The 15,025-nt window shown below is 49.7% G+C and overlaps 1 protein-coding gene across 1 annotated transcript in view; it reads right to left on the bottom strand.

Annotated features, from left to right (window-relative positions):
- CACNG4 (calcium voltage-gated channel auxiliary subunit gamma 4) overlaps positions 1 to 9,194 on the bottom strand; it is a 90,206-nt gene extending 81,012 nt beyond the window's left edge. The window contains exon 1 of the mRNA XM_083598942.1: positions 8,287 to 9,194. Within this exon, the coding sequence (XP_083455068.1) occupies positions 8,287 to 8,512 (226 nt within the window). The 5' untranslated portion in view covers positions 8,513 to 9,194. The remainder of the gene's footprint in view (positions 1 to 8,286) is intronic.
- Positions 9,195 to 15,025: the final 5,831 nt, after the last annotated feature.

Here is a 15,025-nt window from a genome sequence, read left to right as displayed (position 1 = left end):
CAAACTAAAAGCACAATTTCTTCTTGAGGAAAGTGACGCTGGCAGGCACAGGCAGACTTATCTCAGTCACAAAGATCAGGCAGAGGTATAAGAAATGAAGCGACATTTTAAGTACAAAGGCCCCAGACTGTTTAGGACTTTACAGAGCAGTCCAAATATCCTTAGTGTCAAGCTGAGGGTTGGTGGTGGTGGACTGAGCAAGGGAGACCTCTTGCCCATATCTGCCATCTAAGCTGGCCTCAGCTTCACTCAGCTCACCAAAGGAGTGGAAGCGCTGGCTGGTGGTAGGTTACCTAGCAGAGGCCAGGGGGAGTCCCTTAAATGGGGCATCCTAAAGGTGGAGAGGGGCTGGACTTTAAAGATAGCTTGGTAGCCTACTGTTACCCAGTGGGCGGATGAGGTTTGAGAAGGAAATTCAGAACTCCAAGCTTTTTCTTAGCACTTTTTTAGACCTTGCCTATGAGGTAGATTGTTTGGTCAAGAGATGTCAGGATCCCTAAATCTGCTTGACCTAAACTCCAAGATGGAACGCCTTGAAAACATCTCTTAAGAGGATGGTAGCCAGTGCCCAGTAGCTACCAGGCCACAGAAGGCCAAATCCAACATCATCCAGAGCAGGCACCCCCAAACTCGGCCCTCCAGCTGTTTTGGGACTACAACTCCCATCATCCCTAGCTAACAGGACCAGTGGTCAGGGATGATGGGAATTGCAGTCCCAAAACAGCTGGAGGGCCGAGTTTCGGGATGCCTGATCCAGAGGACCAAAAGTTCCTCACCCCTTGGTAAGGTTACATGAATGTATACTGTCAACACCTACTTATTTTAGGGTTATTTTAGCTCTGGCTTAAAAATAATTTTTTCCCGGGCTAGGAGCACAGTTTATACATGAGCTGCTTTTCAACTGTAGATGCTTCTTAGGTGGTTTGACATAAAATGTAAAGGGGGGGGGGGGAAGAGGAACAAAATCTAATATTTAGCCTAGCTAATATTAGGGAGGAATCACAACTGCAGGTTTGTTTTGTGAAGATTTTGCAGCGTGACTAGATGCGAGAATTTAAGAACACAAGAAGAACCTGCTGGATCAGGCCAATGCTGGATCAGGTCTAATTCTGCATCCCGCTGTCACAGTGGCCAAGCAGATGCATGTGGGAAAACCCACTATCAGGACCTTTGCGCAAGAGCACTCCCTGCTCCTGTTTTTTCCAGCAATTGGTATTCAGAAGCATTAGGCAATACACAACCATCATGGCTAAAATGTGGCTCTTAAATGTAAACATCGCATTCTTAAATACACTTCTGTTAGAGGAGCCATGCTGATTTAGCTGTGTCAAGTTTGCTAGAAAACCTGGGAAGCAGCCTGAAGCCCAGAACAATCTGCCCCAAGGACTGCACAGGCCCCAAACACCCGTATTTAGTCCCAAACTAGCTGGTAATTAATGCTATAAGTTAGCATTAAGTCTACTCAGTCAGGGTTCAGATTGGCTGGGGAGGAGACAATGAAGAAAGCATGTTAGATCTCAATATGTTTGGAGATACCATGGACAGCAGCTACTTCTACCTTCTCCTAAAACAGTGTTTCCCAAACTTGAGTCTCCAGCTGTTTTTGGACTACAACACCCATCAACCATAGCTAGCAGGACCAGTGGTCAGGGATGATGGGAGTTGTAGTTCAAAAACAGCTGGAGACCCAAATTTGGGAAACACTTGTCCGGAAATATCCTTCAAGAGGACACGGCGCCTTTGAGACAGCAGAATGCATCTTTGGCTGAGGAGAAAGGATGGACCTGTATTTCACTACATTCATAGTAATACTAATTTGAATGAAACATCTGAACGCATGTTTTCTTTGGTTTGCTGGTCAGATTTTTGGTAGCCTGTTGGACTGACGGAAGTATCTCATCTGGCAGGTTGGATCCTTGGCCCTTAGAGCAAATGTCTTACTGCTCAAGTTTACTCATAAAGTAGATATGTTTAGTGGAATAGACGGCAGTGGCAAGTGGATTTTTCTTAGTTATTAAGAGAAACACCACTGCCAAATTATAAGTAAAAATCATTTATCAGCAGCCCTCTAAGTTTCTTATTTCCATCTTTGGGAACTCAGTACTAGACAGGCTAGGGAACAGGCTACTAATATCCAGGTGTAGCTATAGCTGAGGCTTTGTAGCACTAACTAGAGCAAATCAACCCCAACAGAAAGGAAATATGATTATTTAAATTTTAACATCTAAGGAAAACCAACCAGGTTGGGCATTTGAAAACAGAGACCATTCTATAATGCTGTTATATCATCTTTTTTACTAAAACATTTGGGAATCCTCTGGTTAATTTTTTTTTATGCAACAGTTTTCAAACCGATATTTTATAAATGAGGATAAGAAGCACTTAAACAGAAAATGTCAGTTGGCCTGAAATGAACTTGCATTTCCTGCTGTTATCCAGGTCAATATCAGTTTATCATGCAGTCTGAGAAATGTTCAGCCGTTAAGCAGTATTTTTATCTTTTAGATGGATCTGCAGGTGAAAATAAGTGCATGGCAGAATCCTAAGTATACATACTTAGAAGCAAAGTCCCATTGAAATCAATGAGTCTTGGTTCTGAGAAACATGGCTAGGACCAGGCTGCAAAACTAACAACCCCGTACACAGAAATAAAATGGATTTGCAGGAAGTCATTACCAAATCCATAAATCAGGTTACAATCCTTTACTGACATACCCATGAGTATGCCCCAGTTAACTCAATGGGACTTACTTCTGAGAAGGCACACATAGAATTGCAGCGTTAAAAATAATAATCTAGTGTTTGCCAAATCTGAATTGCAAATAAGACATTTCTGAAATTGAATGAAGTCTAACTTGTTTAGATGTTTGTGGAGACTGAATTTCTACTGTTGATGTCATATTTACCCATTACTGGGGAAAAATATTGTGACCAAAAAACAAAACACCACACACCATATGACCTTAAAAGAGTCAGGCGCCATTTGGTGATTAGATTACTGTATATATATGAGTTTCTAACACAGAGCCTGTCTGATGCTGTTTCACTAGAACCTGTACCCTGACTCTGTACAATCTGTTGGCTGCTATTGAGTGACTGCAGCTGAAGCTTAGAACTGGTTTTGTGTCCTGGCTGTTTCCAACCTGGCAAGACCCAGGACAAAGCTGACTCCCATTGGATAACTTCTCATTTTACCATAAAGGCATGAATTCACAGAAACGACGCCACATTTTCCATTTCACTCAACAGTCAAAAGTCTGGTTCCTTGAGATTCGATCATATCCGGTCAAAATCTCTCTTCCTCCCTCTCCAGACTTGAATTTCAAGTTATCTTCCAGCTGTGTGATTTCACTGAAATTTGGGACTGGCGGGGGGGTTAAGAAATGGCACCTGCCAACTGTGAAAACAATGAGCCAAACTCAAATTCCCTTGAATCTGGATATCGCAGATAACGACTGGCCCTAGCACCAGCATTCCTCATCGCCAGGTGCTCTCCACTTCCATTGCCTGCCCTCTCCCAGAACTTATCCCAGCAATGGTGATGTGGCCTCAGAGAGGGTAGTGGAGGGTTTCTGTAGAAGCAGAGGGTCTCTTCAAGACTTGGGTGCTCCTTAGGAGCATCAATTGCAACTGTGGGAGCTGGGAAATAGAGTCTGGTAGTTGTTTTCTCCTTTGACATCTGATGGGAGGGTGTTCCACAGGGCGGGTGCCACTACCGAGAAGGCTCTCCGTCTGCTTCCCTGTAATTTTGCTTCTCGCAGTGTGGGAACCACCAGAAGGCCCTTGGTGCTGGACCACAGTGTCCAGGCAGAATGATGGGGGTGGAGACGCTCCTTCAGGTACACAAGAAACTCCCAGACTCCAGAGTCACGACTGATGCACTGCAAGTGTGCACAGGCAGCGGCGGAGCATATGCCCGCGCTGCCCGGGGCAGGGGCACTCCCAAGTGGGCGGGGCGTGGAGGGTGCCCTCCCAGGCGCAGGATAGCCGCTCGGGTGCACGGAGTGGCATGCGCACCCTGCAGCCAAGCGTGGAGCGAGCCACCCATAGGGGCGGAGCGAGCCGCCAATGGTGGACATTTGGCGTGCCACCTGTGTGCGACTCCAAAGCCTCTCCCAGCTGTCAAAATGAAGGGGGAAGGGGAAATGCTATCAGCAAAGCGGTGCAGTTCCCCCTTTCCCCCGATGGCTTAGGGTAGGCTTGGGAGTTGCGGGCGGGTGTCGCGCCAAATGTCACCCCCCCCTCAGCGAAGACACCCGGGGCAGTCCACTCCCACTGCACCCCCTTCCTCCACCCATGTGCTCAGGTCTTATAAATTATCTCTCCACTGCTTAATCACCCCACACCACCCTCCCTCATTGTTGACAGGGTACGACTGGGGAGAGGAGGGTACTAACAGGGAGAGTTGGGGGGAAATTCCTTTGGGGTAGGTCTTCCTGAGTTTTCACCAGAAGTGCAAGGGAAAACCGGGCTACTTAAGAAGGTAAGCATGCAGAAATACACCCATCTCTACTTTAAATCAAAACTTGTATATATATAGAATGCAGCATTCTTGAATAAATCACAAGCTTTCGCTTTTATGCAGCCTGAATAATCATTTCTCCTGTAGACTAAGGCTACTACCCTATTGCATGCTTCCTTAGGTATAAAGTTCAGCTGAAGTAAATGTCGCTTCTGAATAAATAAGCTCAGGAATCAATGATGCCTCTAAATCACTGCAGAAAAACACACAGCATGAATAGCGCTTTAGAAGCCCAGCTTAGCCTCCTCCCGAAATGAACGAAGGTCTCTGAACTATTCCTAGCTTTGTTTGTGCTACTGTGTTACCCGTCTGTCATTTAGAATAAGCTGGGGAACCTGGCTTGCAAAGTTTGTGTGTGCTAAGTTGCAACGACTGAATTAGGTGCACCGAAGCTGATATGGCAAGTGCGTTCGCGTGGAAAGGAAAGCTGCCCCCCCCCCCCAGCGCACTCCACTCCATGAGCTAAAGTCAAGTGAAAAGTCAACAGCTTTCCCTTCTAAGCTTCTCTCTTATCTGTCATCCCTCTCTTAACAGGGGAGAAATATTAAGGGCTGCTGGGGTGTGGCGTCTCCTCAAGAAGGAACCCTTGCACGCAGTATGGATGGATATGTGTCGTATTTCCAGAGAGTCAGGTGCTTGGCTTGTGCATCTGGCTAGCAGATGCTGCTTCTGTGAGGCTTGCACGGGTTGTCAATGCTGTATTTCCTCAACATGCCATGTGTTTCCTTGTAAGAAGCATCTCCTGACCATCCGGGGCTTATCTCTGTGCAAGCAAACCTGGAGAGCCTCATTGCAAGGTTTTTGAGATTCCAGGCTTCTCCACTCTGTGTTATAAGTCAATGGTGGTGGCATCTAGGAGTAGTAGGCACCGCTGGGTGGCTGCTGAAGGCTCCAGGTTCTCAAGAGAACCCAACTTGTGTTGGCCGCTGGACCAGCTGTCCCTGGGAAATATGGGACCCAAAGGGTGGTGGTGATGGCGGTGGGGAAGAGTCTCTGTGCCAACTGCAGCAGCAACGCACACCCTCTTCCCCATTTCCTTCTCCTCCTGCTCAGATTCAGGTGGCAGGTTTCTGCTGTTCACGTGCTCATCATAGGAGCCAACTCCTAGGGGTCGAGGTCCCATCAGTCCCTCTGATATACAGTGGTAGCTCGGGTTAAGAACTTAATTCGTTCTGGAGGTCCGTTCTTAACCTGAAACTGTTCTTAACCTGATGTACCACTTTAGCTAATGGGGCCTCCTGCTGCTGCTTCATGATTTCTGTTCTCATCCTGAGGTAAAGTTCTTAACCCGAGGTACTATTTCTGGGTTAGCGGAGTTTGTAACCTGAAGCGTCTGTAACCCGAAGTACCAATGTAATATTTGATAAATGTTGTGCATGCGCTACGTTATGTGATTGATTATGCAGGGTGGGACTTACCTGGGCCGTCCATTATTTTATTAAAGTTGGGACCCCAGTGTCCATAAAAGAGGGAAGGATGGAAGGAAGAGCTACGGTTAGCTTCTTCCTCTGGGAAGTACAATGGTATGGATTGGATTTGCCTCAGTGCGCAGAGGGAGCTAAGAGAGCACTGGTGTTGAACATATGATCAAGAGGGGTATGGGCTTTTTCTGCTGCTTGCCCACTTCTGGGCAGCCTAGCAGGGAGCCTGGGAGCCCATAGGGCTGTTCAGAAAGCACACAAAAGCCAAAGAAAAATGTGGCTGCTCTGTCAGTGCCTCTTCCTTGCTCACCCTGCCCTCTCTCTCCATGTTGAAACACAGACAACTGGACCTCCTGGGCACAGCCCCCCACCACACCACGCTTTGCCTAGAGGCAGATTGTGTGGGCATAAAAGGGAGAGGAGCGGTTCATGTCTCACCCTCTTGCCAGCTGACCTGCACTTTCTTGCTCTCTCAGGTTGGTGAGGGCTGATCCAGCGAACCCAACTCTCCCAACTGTGGCACCCAGGGGAGTATGCAATGGTGTAGCCATGACTTCCACTCACTCGTTCATTGGCTGTGGGCAGCCATCTTGCTCACTCACTTGCACCCTCCCTCTGGGCAAGAGGAAGTAGGGACTGGGTCCACCAACACCAAGCTGCACCCCCCCTCCCCATGTTGCTGGGGGAGAGAGAGGGAATAGGGTGAAAAAGCAGAACCAAACCAGCCGCAGTTTCTGCTCCCCTCACACACTATGGGTGGTGCCACAGGGCCCATTCCTCCCCTCTGTGCCACCCAAAGAGAGAGAGAGAGGGTGAGGATGAGAGCCAGCTGCAAAGGACATCTTGCTTCCTCGTCCTCTCACTTTGCCTTCACCGTGTACCTGGGAGAGGCAGAAGTTAGCCCATTCCTCGCTGCTGCCCTGCCCAGAGGGGGTGCTCCTCAGGCAAGTGAGAGGCGCAGCTGTGGCGGCAGCCTCCTCTTCTTCACTCACCCCCCCCCCTTTCTGGGCAGCACAGTCTGGCGGACTGACTCAGAGGCTGGCCCATCCCAACCAACATGCCACTCAGAGGGAGAAGCTGAAGGTGGCAGCTCTGTGAGTGATCGTCTCCATCTGCCCATTGGCTTATTATCTGATCTCTCCTTCTGGGCTTTATAATGGTGGGTGTTGTTGCACCGTGTGTGTGTGAGAGTGTGTGTGTGGCAGTGGGGTGGGGGTGGGTGGGTTTGAAATAGCAAGTTTCTCTCTCTCTGGGCAGTGCCATGGGCCCAATCCTCTCCTGTCCATCATGCAACCCAGAGAGAGACAATGGGCACCTCTCTGCCACCTGCACTTGGCAGGAAGGTGGGGGAATTCGTACTGATTGGAAGGTAGCAGGGAAGACAGGGGACCCCCGAAAGGCATATTGATAAAGAGACCCCCATAACCTGGAACTAGCCCGGCATTAAGTTAAAACGATTGTTTTGTATTTATTTACTCTCATCTTTAAAACATCGACCTGTTAAAGAAAACGGGCATCTTAAGAAAGCCCCGTTGTAAGTCCCAGATATGTACTCTAGAAGGGCGGGAGGAACCGCTCTCCGTCTAGTTCACAGGCACGCATGTACAAATAAAGTGACAGTTCTGCTTTCACAACCCCAGAAAATAGTGCTACCGGAATACTTTCCTCCTCCCCGCCCCCGCCACACACACACACACAGGCACTTTCCCCCTCGAAAAACCCCGATCTCCTCCTCCTGCCTTTCTTTCCCTCCCCGTGTGAGCTGAAGTGCCCCAGGAAAGGGTAACGACTCGGCAGCGCTGGGTTGGAGAGAAGCAGACACCCAGGGCTAAGCATCACCTCCCTATGTCCGGTTCCCATAGCAATCAGAGAGACACCGGTTGCCAAGGCAACAACATCCTCCCTCCCAGACAGTATCAGATCAGAGGTACCAACTCGGCTGCGGCCGGCTGCATCTGGAGGGGAGGGTGTGTGGAGAGGAGGGTGTGTACTAGGGCGCGCGGCGTCGGGGGGGGGGGGAGAAGGGAAGATAGAAAGAGGAGAAGGATGTGGCTGGGGAACTGCCGGCACCAAACCCTCGCCTTGCAAACGGCGAACGCTCCCAGGAACCGTCCGCACAGCCTCCTGTTTCGAGTGAAAGCGTTCCATTGTTTCTCGCCCGCCACTCCAAGCCGCGGAAGTTGGACACTTTCCCCGAATCTTTTCTTTGTTTCGCGACGCCTGCTCTTTCCCAGCGACGCGCGCTCGCGCGCTCGCGCACGCACACCAGCAGCCGAGAGCCCTCTCCACCCTCCGTCCACCACGCCCCACACAGCTCAAGCCTTCCCAACCCCGGCTTGCTACCTTCAATACAGCAGATCCTCCAGAGCCCGGAGTGGGTGAGGTCCCCCTTGAGTTTCTTGGGTTGGCTTGGCGACGTCTCGTCCGTGGTGATGTTGGTCCCGTTGCAGATGTTGGCGCTCGAGTACAGCCAGTAGTCGGTGCCGATGGCGATGGTCATGAGGCTGAAGGCGGCGAAGGCACCCACCGTGGTCAGCAGCAACTGGACCCCACGGTCGCACCACACCATGGTGCTTCATACTCCCCCCGACGGGCTCAGGGGGCAGCGGCAAGAGACAGACGCAGCCGAGCACTGCCTTCCCCCCACCGCGCCCGAGCGGCGGCTTCCCCTCCTTCTTCCCCCTCCTCCGGCTCCCCCTCGCCTCCCTCCTTCCATCGACGCAGATCGCAGCTAGGAAGCCAAGACATGGGCGGAGGGGAGGGGGCGAGGAGACGGGCGAAAGGCGCGCCCAGGGGCCCGAAAGGAAAAAGAGGAAAGAAGAAGAAGAAAAAGAAAAGAAAGAAAGTGCTCCTGCAAAAGGTCTCCGCCTCCGGGGGCGCGAGGAACAGCGGCTGCTCCGCCAAGCCCCCTCGGGCGGCGCGGGGTCGGGGCTCTCCCTCGCCTGGCCGCGGGCGCTCTCTCCAGCGTGCTGCGCGCACGGCGGCACCCGCCACAAATCGCCTCTTCCCGCCGCCTCAACTCCGCCAAGGAGGAGGTGGGGCGTCTCCGAGGGCTCTCGGGAGGCGTCCCCTCCCCGGCTCAGGCTCCGCCTCCCCCCCGCCCCACAGGCGCTGGGCAAAAAGCCCCCCACGCGCGACTGAAGGGGTGAGAAGCCAGCGCGAGTTTGGCTGCGCGCGCGGCAACACTTCTCCAAAGAGCAGCCCTCGAGGCGCTCGCCTCTAAGGGTGAGTCGACGGAAGGAAATCTTTCTAGACGGAGAGGGCAAGTAAGATGAAAGATCCCTCCCCCCCCCCCCGCGAAAGGGAGGGAGTTTTTCAGGAAACAGGTGGCAGCCTAGTTTCGGCGAGTTCGAGGAAACTGTTTCAGGACTGCGCCTTTGTGACTCCGAAATTTGGAAAGAGTACTCTCCTTCAGCCGCGGGACTTGACGCGCACCTGGGCACTGCACATTTCCAACTGAAAGACAATTGCGCTAAAAGTTTGAGAGGAAGCAGGTGTGCTTGGCTGTTGGCACTTAGTGGCCAATTTGGTACCCGGTTTTCATTTTTTAAAACAGTGCACTGTATACATATAACACCCACTGTGTATATACACCATACATAATAATAATAATAATAATAATAATAATAATAATAATAATAATAATAATAATAATTTCATTATTTATACCCCACCTATCTTGCTGGGTCGCCCCTGCCACTCTGAGCAGCTTCCAACACATATAAAGACATAATAAAACATGACACATTAAAAGGCTTTCCTATCCTGGGCTGCCCTCAGATGTCTTCTAAAACAGTGTATACAGTTGTACCTCGGGTTAAGAACTTAATTTGTTCTGGAGCCCTGTTCTTAACCTGAAACTGTTCTTAACCTGAAGCACCACTTTAGCTAATGGGGCCTCCCGCTGCCGCTGCGCCGCCGCTGCACAATTTCTGTTCTCATTCTGAAGCAAAGTTCTTAACCTGAGGTAATATTTCTGGGTTAGCGGAGTCTGTAACCTGAAGCATATGTAACCTGAAGAGTATGTAACCCGAGGTACCATTGCAGTTCTTTATCTCCTTGACATCTGATGGGAGGACGTTCCACAGGGAGGACACCATTGCTGAGAAGGCCCTGTGCCTGGTTCCCTGTAACTTCACTTCATGAAGTGGGGCACTGCCAGGAGGAGGAGGACCTCAGTGTCTGGGCTGAATAATGGGGATGGAGATGCTCCAAGGCCATTTAGGGCTTTAAAAGTCAACGCCAACACTTTGAATTGTGCTCAGGAACGTACCAGGAGCCAGGGTAGATACTTTAGGGCTGGTGTCATGCACGACTTCTTCCAAAGATTTTTTGCGGGTTGTAGTTTGTTAAGGGTGCTGGGAATTATACCTCCGGGAGCAGCGAACAACGGTTTCCAGGATTCTTTGCAGGGCGAGTGCTGAGCTTTAGATGCATGCTGTGTATACAGCAAGAGGCGAGTTGGGTGTCAGCAAGAGAAATTCTTTTACTAAATGCAACGCAAGGAAACTAAGGAATGCTGCTAGTCTGAAATCAGGACGTTGAGAAGCAACATCCCCCATAGCTTACATAGCGAAAGAAACTACAGTGGTACCTTGGTTCTCCTCCAAACTTAATCCGTTCCAGAAGTCTGTTCCAAAACCAAGCCGTGCTTTCCCATAGAAAGTAATGCAAAACGGATTAATCCGTTCCAGACTTTTAAAAACCCCTAAAACAGCAATTTAACATGAATTTTACTATCTAACGAGATCATTGATCCATAAAATGAAAGCAATAACCAATGTACTGTACTATAAAATAAACAAGACAGTATTGTAGATGATAAAAACTAAAATTTTCTTACCTGCACTGATGATAGTCATTGTTTGGATGAGGGGCTTTTATCCATTTCCACAGTCACACAATCAATCAATCAGTAGCTGAACTAGTTTCCACACAGTTACAAAAACAAATTAATCGAAAGAGCCTCAAAAACAAAAAACGCAAAATAAATAGCAAAAACAAAAGTGCCAAACTTAATCCGTTCCAGAAATCTGTTTGACTTCCGAAATGTTCGAAAACCAAGGCACAGCTTCTGACTGGTGCAGGTGCCCCAGAAACAATAGCTGATAGCTGCATCAGATGCTCAGCTTCCAAAAAATCTTTGAAAACCAGAACACTTAACTTCTGGGTTTTCGGCGTTTGGGAACCAAGGTGTTTGAGTACCAAGGCATTTGAGAACCAAGATACCACTGTAATGTGCTTCACAACTAAGGGCAGCTGCCATACTCCACATTTGAATGAGATGCCCAATGCTGGATGATCTTGCCTTCAGCATAGCACACCCTTTACATGCCTGCTTCTGGAAACTTTGCAAAGGTTTTCCTATGCAAACCTTTGTGGACCAGATGTTTTCCAAGTTGAGGTGAGAGTGCCCTGCATGTGAAGAGACTGGATAGCTTCATTTACATTTCGCAAATGCCTGTTTTCTAAGTGACAAGCGGTGCCTTACCAAGACAACTGGAGAAGTGGAGCAATTGCAGAAAATGAGTGGAAATGATAATGACGCTTCCTTGCTCCCCACACATAACTGTACTTGAGGAATATGAAAATCTAGCTGAAAGATGACCTCCAGCTGCTCAGTCCTGGAAGAAAGGGGATGCAAAAGCGGTAGAGTCAAATTTTTTGAAATCTCTTTGGTAAATGAGCAGAGAGGGAGAGGGAGAGGGTGAGAATCCACTGAACTAGTTCGTAAAGTGTGCCATGTGTCAGGAAGCAGTGAAGCTGTAAAAAATTGCAACAAGGGAAGAAGACGGTGTTGTCTGACCTGTGACGTCTGGAATCCAGTAACTGAGTATGATTTAGCTGTATTTCATTGGTGTCTTTGACCTCCCATTTGATGATGGTGATTAAATTTATTAACTCTCAGATCCCAAAGTTGCTCGCAACAATTTAAAACCAAGTATTAAAAGCAGTTAGATTACAGTCACAGGAATAAAAGGTAAAGGGACCCCTGACCATTAGGTCCAGTCGTGGCCGACTCTGGGGTTGTGGCACTCATCTCGCTTTATTGGCCGAGGGAGCCGGCGTACAGCTTCCGGGTCATGTGGCCAGCATGACTAAGCCGCTTCTGGCGAACCAGAGCAGCACACGGAAGCGCCCTTTACCTTCCCACTGGAGCGGTACCTATTTATCTACTTGCACTTTGATGTGCTTTCGAACTGCTAGGTTGGCAGGAGCAGGGACCGAGCAATGGGAGCTCACCCTGTTGCGGGGATTCGAACTGACAACCTTCTGATCGGCAAGTCCTAGGCTCTGTGGTTTAACCCACAGTGCCACCCACGTCCCCAGTCACAGGAATACGGTGGGCCTATTGAGGTTGGATGGCCATCTGTCATGGATGCTTTAGTTTAGGTTTTTTGCACTGCAGGGAGTTGGACTAGATGACCATTGAGTCCCTTCCAACTCTATGATTCTGTGAAAGCACACAACTTGCGTCTCAATAGCCAGAGTAATGAGGTGCCTCTTCAGCAATCACTGAAAGGTGAATATTGCAGCTGCCGTTCTCTTCCGTATTTCCATGGGTGTTCTCAGGAGAAACCTCGCAGGCTTCAGAGATCACTGAAAGCCAACACAGGCTCAGTGGTTGGGGTGTCTACCATCTGACAGCATCACACAGGCATCTCCACTCGCTACTGCCTGGCAACTTCACCCCTGGCTTCACAAGTTTCCACCCATGAGTATCCACTGGTTCATCCATTCACCCTGGAGGGTGACCTCCCTCACACCCTGAATATGTAATTCCCAGGCACACCACATATGGAGGTGTGACCTGTGCCACCCCCTGAATGCGCCCAGACATATGAGTCACCTCAAGCACATTTGAAACTCCCCATTCATGCGCACGCAGACACATTCCACTCATCAGCCACTCTCGTTCGCTTACATATAAGCCCCAGCTTCAACGCACAAATATCCACACAGCTTCTGTCAACAGGATTCCAAAGGTGAATTTAATCCAGCTTCCACCCACAGATATCAGCCTTGCGGCATCCAGCAGCATCCAAATGCGAACTCCACTGGCTTCCACCCACCAGTATCTGCCAGTTTCCACCATCAGGCACCAGCCAGCTTCAGACTGTGTAGATCAGCCACCTTCAAGCCACAATCTCACAAAGCAAATGAACTTACCTTCTCATTGTTTCGTAGCATCTTGCTGCTATAGATGGTCACCTCACCTTGTCTGATGTGGAAGGAGACCACCCAGAGCTTAATGCCATAGCTGTTGCCCACTGTCTTCTCTTTGGGAAAGAGAAAGGCTTCTGCCTTGGCTTACCCTTTGGCCGCTCAACTGTCCGCTCAACTGCCACGGGCTTTTGTGACATCATAGGCAGCCCACAGCCAATGGCAACAGCTGGGGAGGCATCCTCATCAACTGCCTCAGCCCTCACAATCGTGGGTGCAGCTTAGCAGCGATTTGTCCCTTTGCTGGGCTGTTATTACAAAGATTAGGGGCCACTCTTCATCTGTACTCATACCAGAGAAAGGCACACCATAATCCCAGGGAATAGAGAACCATTTTCACCCTGATGGCTGTTCTTGCCTCTGAGCAAAGTTCCAGAGGCCACTTTCAGGGTAGTGGGGGCAGGCAGGGGGAGAAAGGAATTGAGCATCAAATGTGACTCTTGTGTTTGATACAGGGTGCTCCATTTCAGAGGTTCCTACACTAAACCCCCCTGTCTCCTGCCAGTTAAGTGGAAAGCATAGTCATGGTTGAAAGAAACATCACAGCCAGGCCAAAACTGTGTATTGAGGGGGATGGGCGCTGTGTATTGCGGAAGGTCCCAAGGGCCAAACGAGAACCTTACACTTGGGAAGGAAGAATTTGTAAAGGGACTCTTGCCACCAGGTGTTTTGTGATATGGGGGTGGAGGTGGGCTAAGGGGGTCAGGAATCATTCACAGAATTGCTGGAACAATATAGCCTGATGTGCTTAATGTCTAGATGGCCGAGCCCCCATGCTGACCTTCAGACTGGCCCCCAGACATCTAGACGGCTAGGCCCCCAGAAGGGCCCCAAAGCTGACTCCAGATGTCTAAACAGAGCATCCCCAGACAGACTCACATATGTCTTGATGGCTGGACTCCCAGATGTCTAGACAAGTGGGCCCCCAGCTGGGGCCCCAGACATCTAGATTGCTGGGCCCCCAGATTTCTAAATGACCAGCTCCCCTGGTGGGCCCCAGACAGGCACCCAGGCATCTAGATGGCTGGACCCCCAGTTGTCTAGATGGCCGGGCCCCCTGATGATCTCTCAGATGTTTAGACAACTGGGGCCCCAGTCATCTTGCTGGCCAGGCCCCTGACAGTCTTCCAGATGTCTCGATGGCTGGGCCCCAGATAGGCCCCCAGATGTCTAGATAGCTGGGCCCCCAGACATCTAGCTCTTTAGCCAGCTCATCCCAGCTCTCTAGCCGTCTTGCCAGCTCATCTCAGTTTATGCCTGTTCATCCCAGCTCTCTAGTTCTCTGGCTTATCCCAGTGATTTAGCTGATCCCAGTTCACCCCAGCTGCACCAGTTTGTAGTCAATCAGACAACACTGGGTTTTAGGGTGTCCCTATGGCCCCCAGTTTGTGTGTCAATTACTCAGTTTGGGGGGCTGCGCAGAAAGTGGGGCTTGCGGCATAAAACGGCACAAAATCAGCACGCCACTTTTGGAGTCAATCGGACAACGTTGGAACTTCTGGCATTAACTTGTGACTCCTAATTGCTTTGTCAATTATTCAATTTGGGGTGGTGGTAGCCCAAAATGCAGAGTCGCAGCACAAAGCTAGCACAAAACTTTGGCATCAGTTGGGGGGGGGGAATCTGGAATTTCGGAGTCACACATTAATGAAGCTGTATATTTTGGGGGGTGAGGTGGGGGAGTGTCAGGAAAAGGTCTGTCATGCGGAAGAGCCCTGTGGAAGAAATTTCCAAGTGTTGTTCATCTTTCTTTTCTGAGGTCTGAGTGCAGTGAAGTCATACGTCAATCAGGGCTTTCCTCTGAGTTACAAATAATATGAATGAAAGGTATTGCAGTTTGGCAAACGCATTTAGATTG

This window comes from Podarcis filfolensis, assembly GCF_964270895.1.
Source record: "Podarcis filfolensis genome assembly, chromosome: 2".
NCBI lineage: Eukaryota > Metazoa > Chordata > Lepidosauria > Squamata > Lacertidae > Podarcis > Podarcis filfolensis.
Note: the sequence above shows the minus strand (reverse complement) of the source record. Positions and strands in the feature narration are given on the sequence as shown.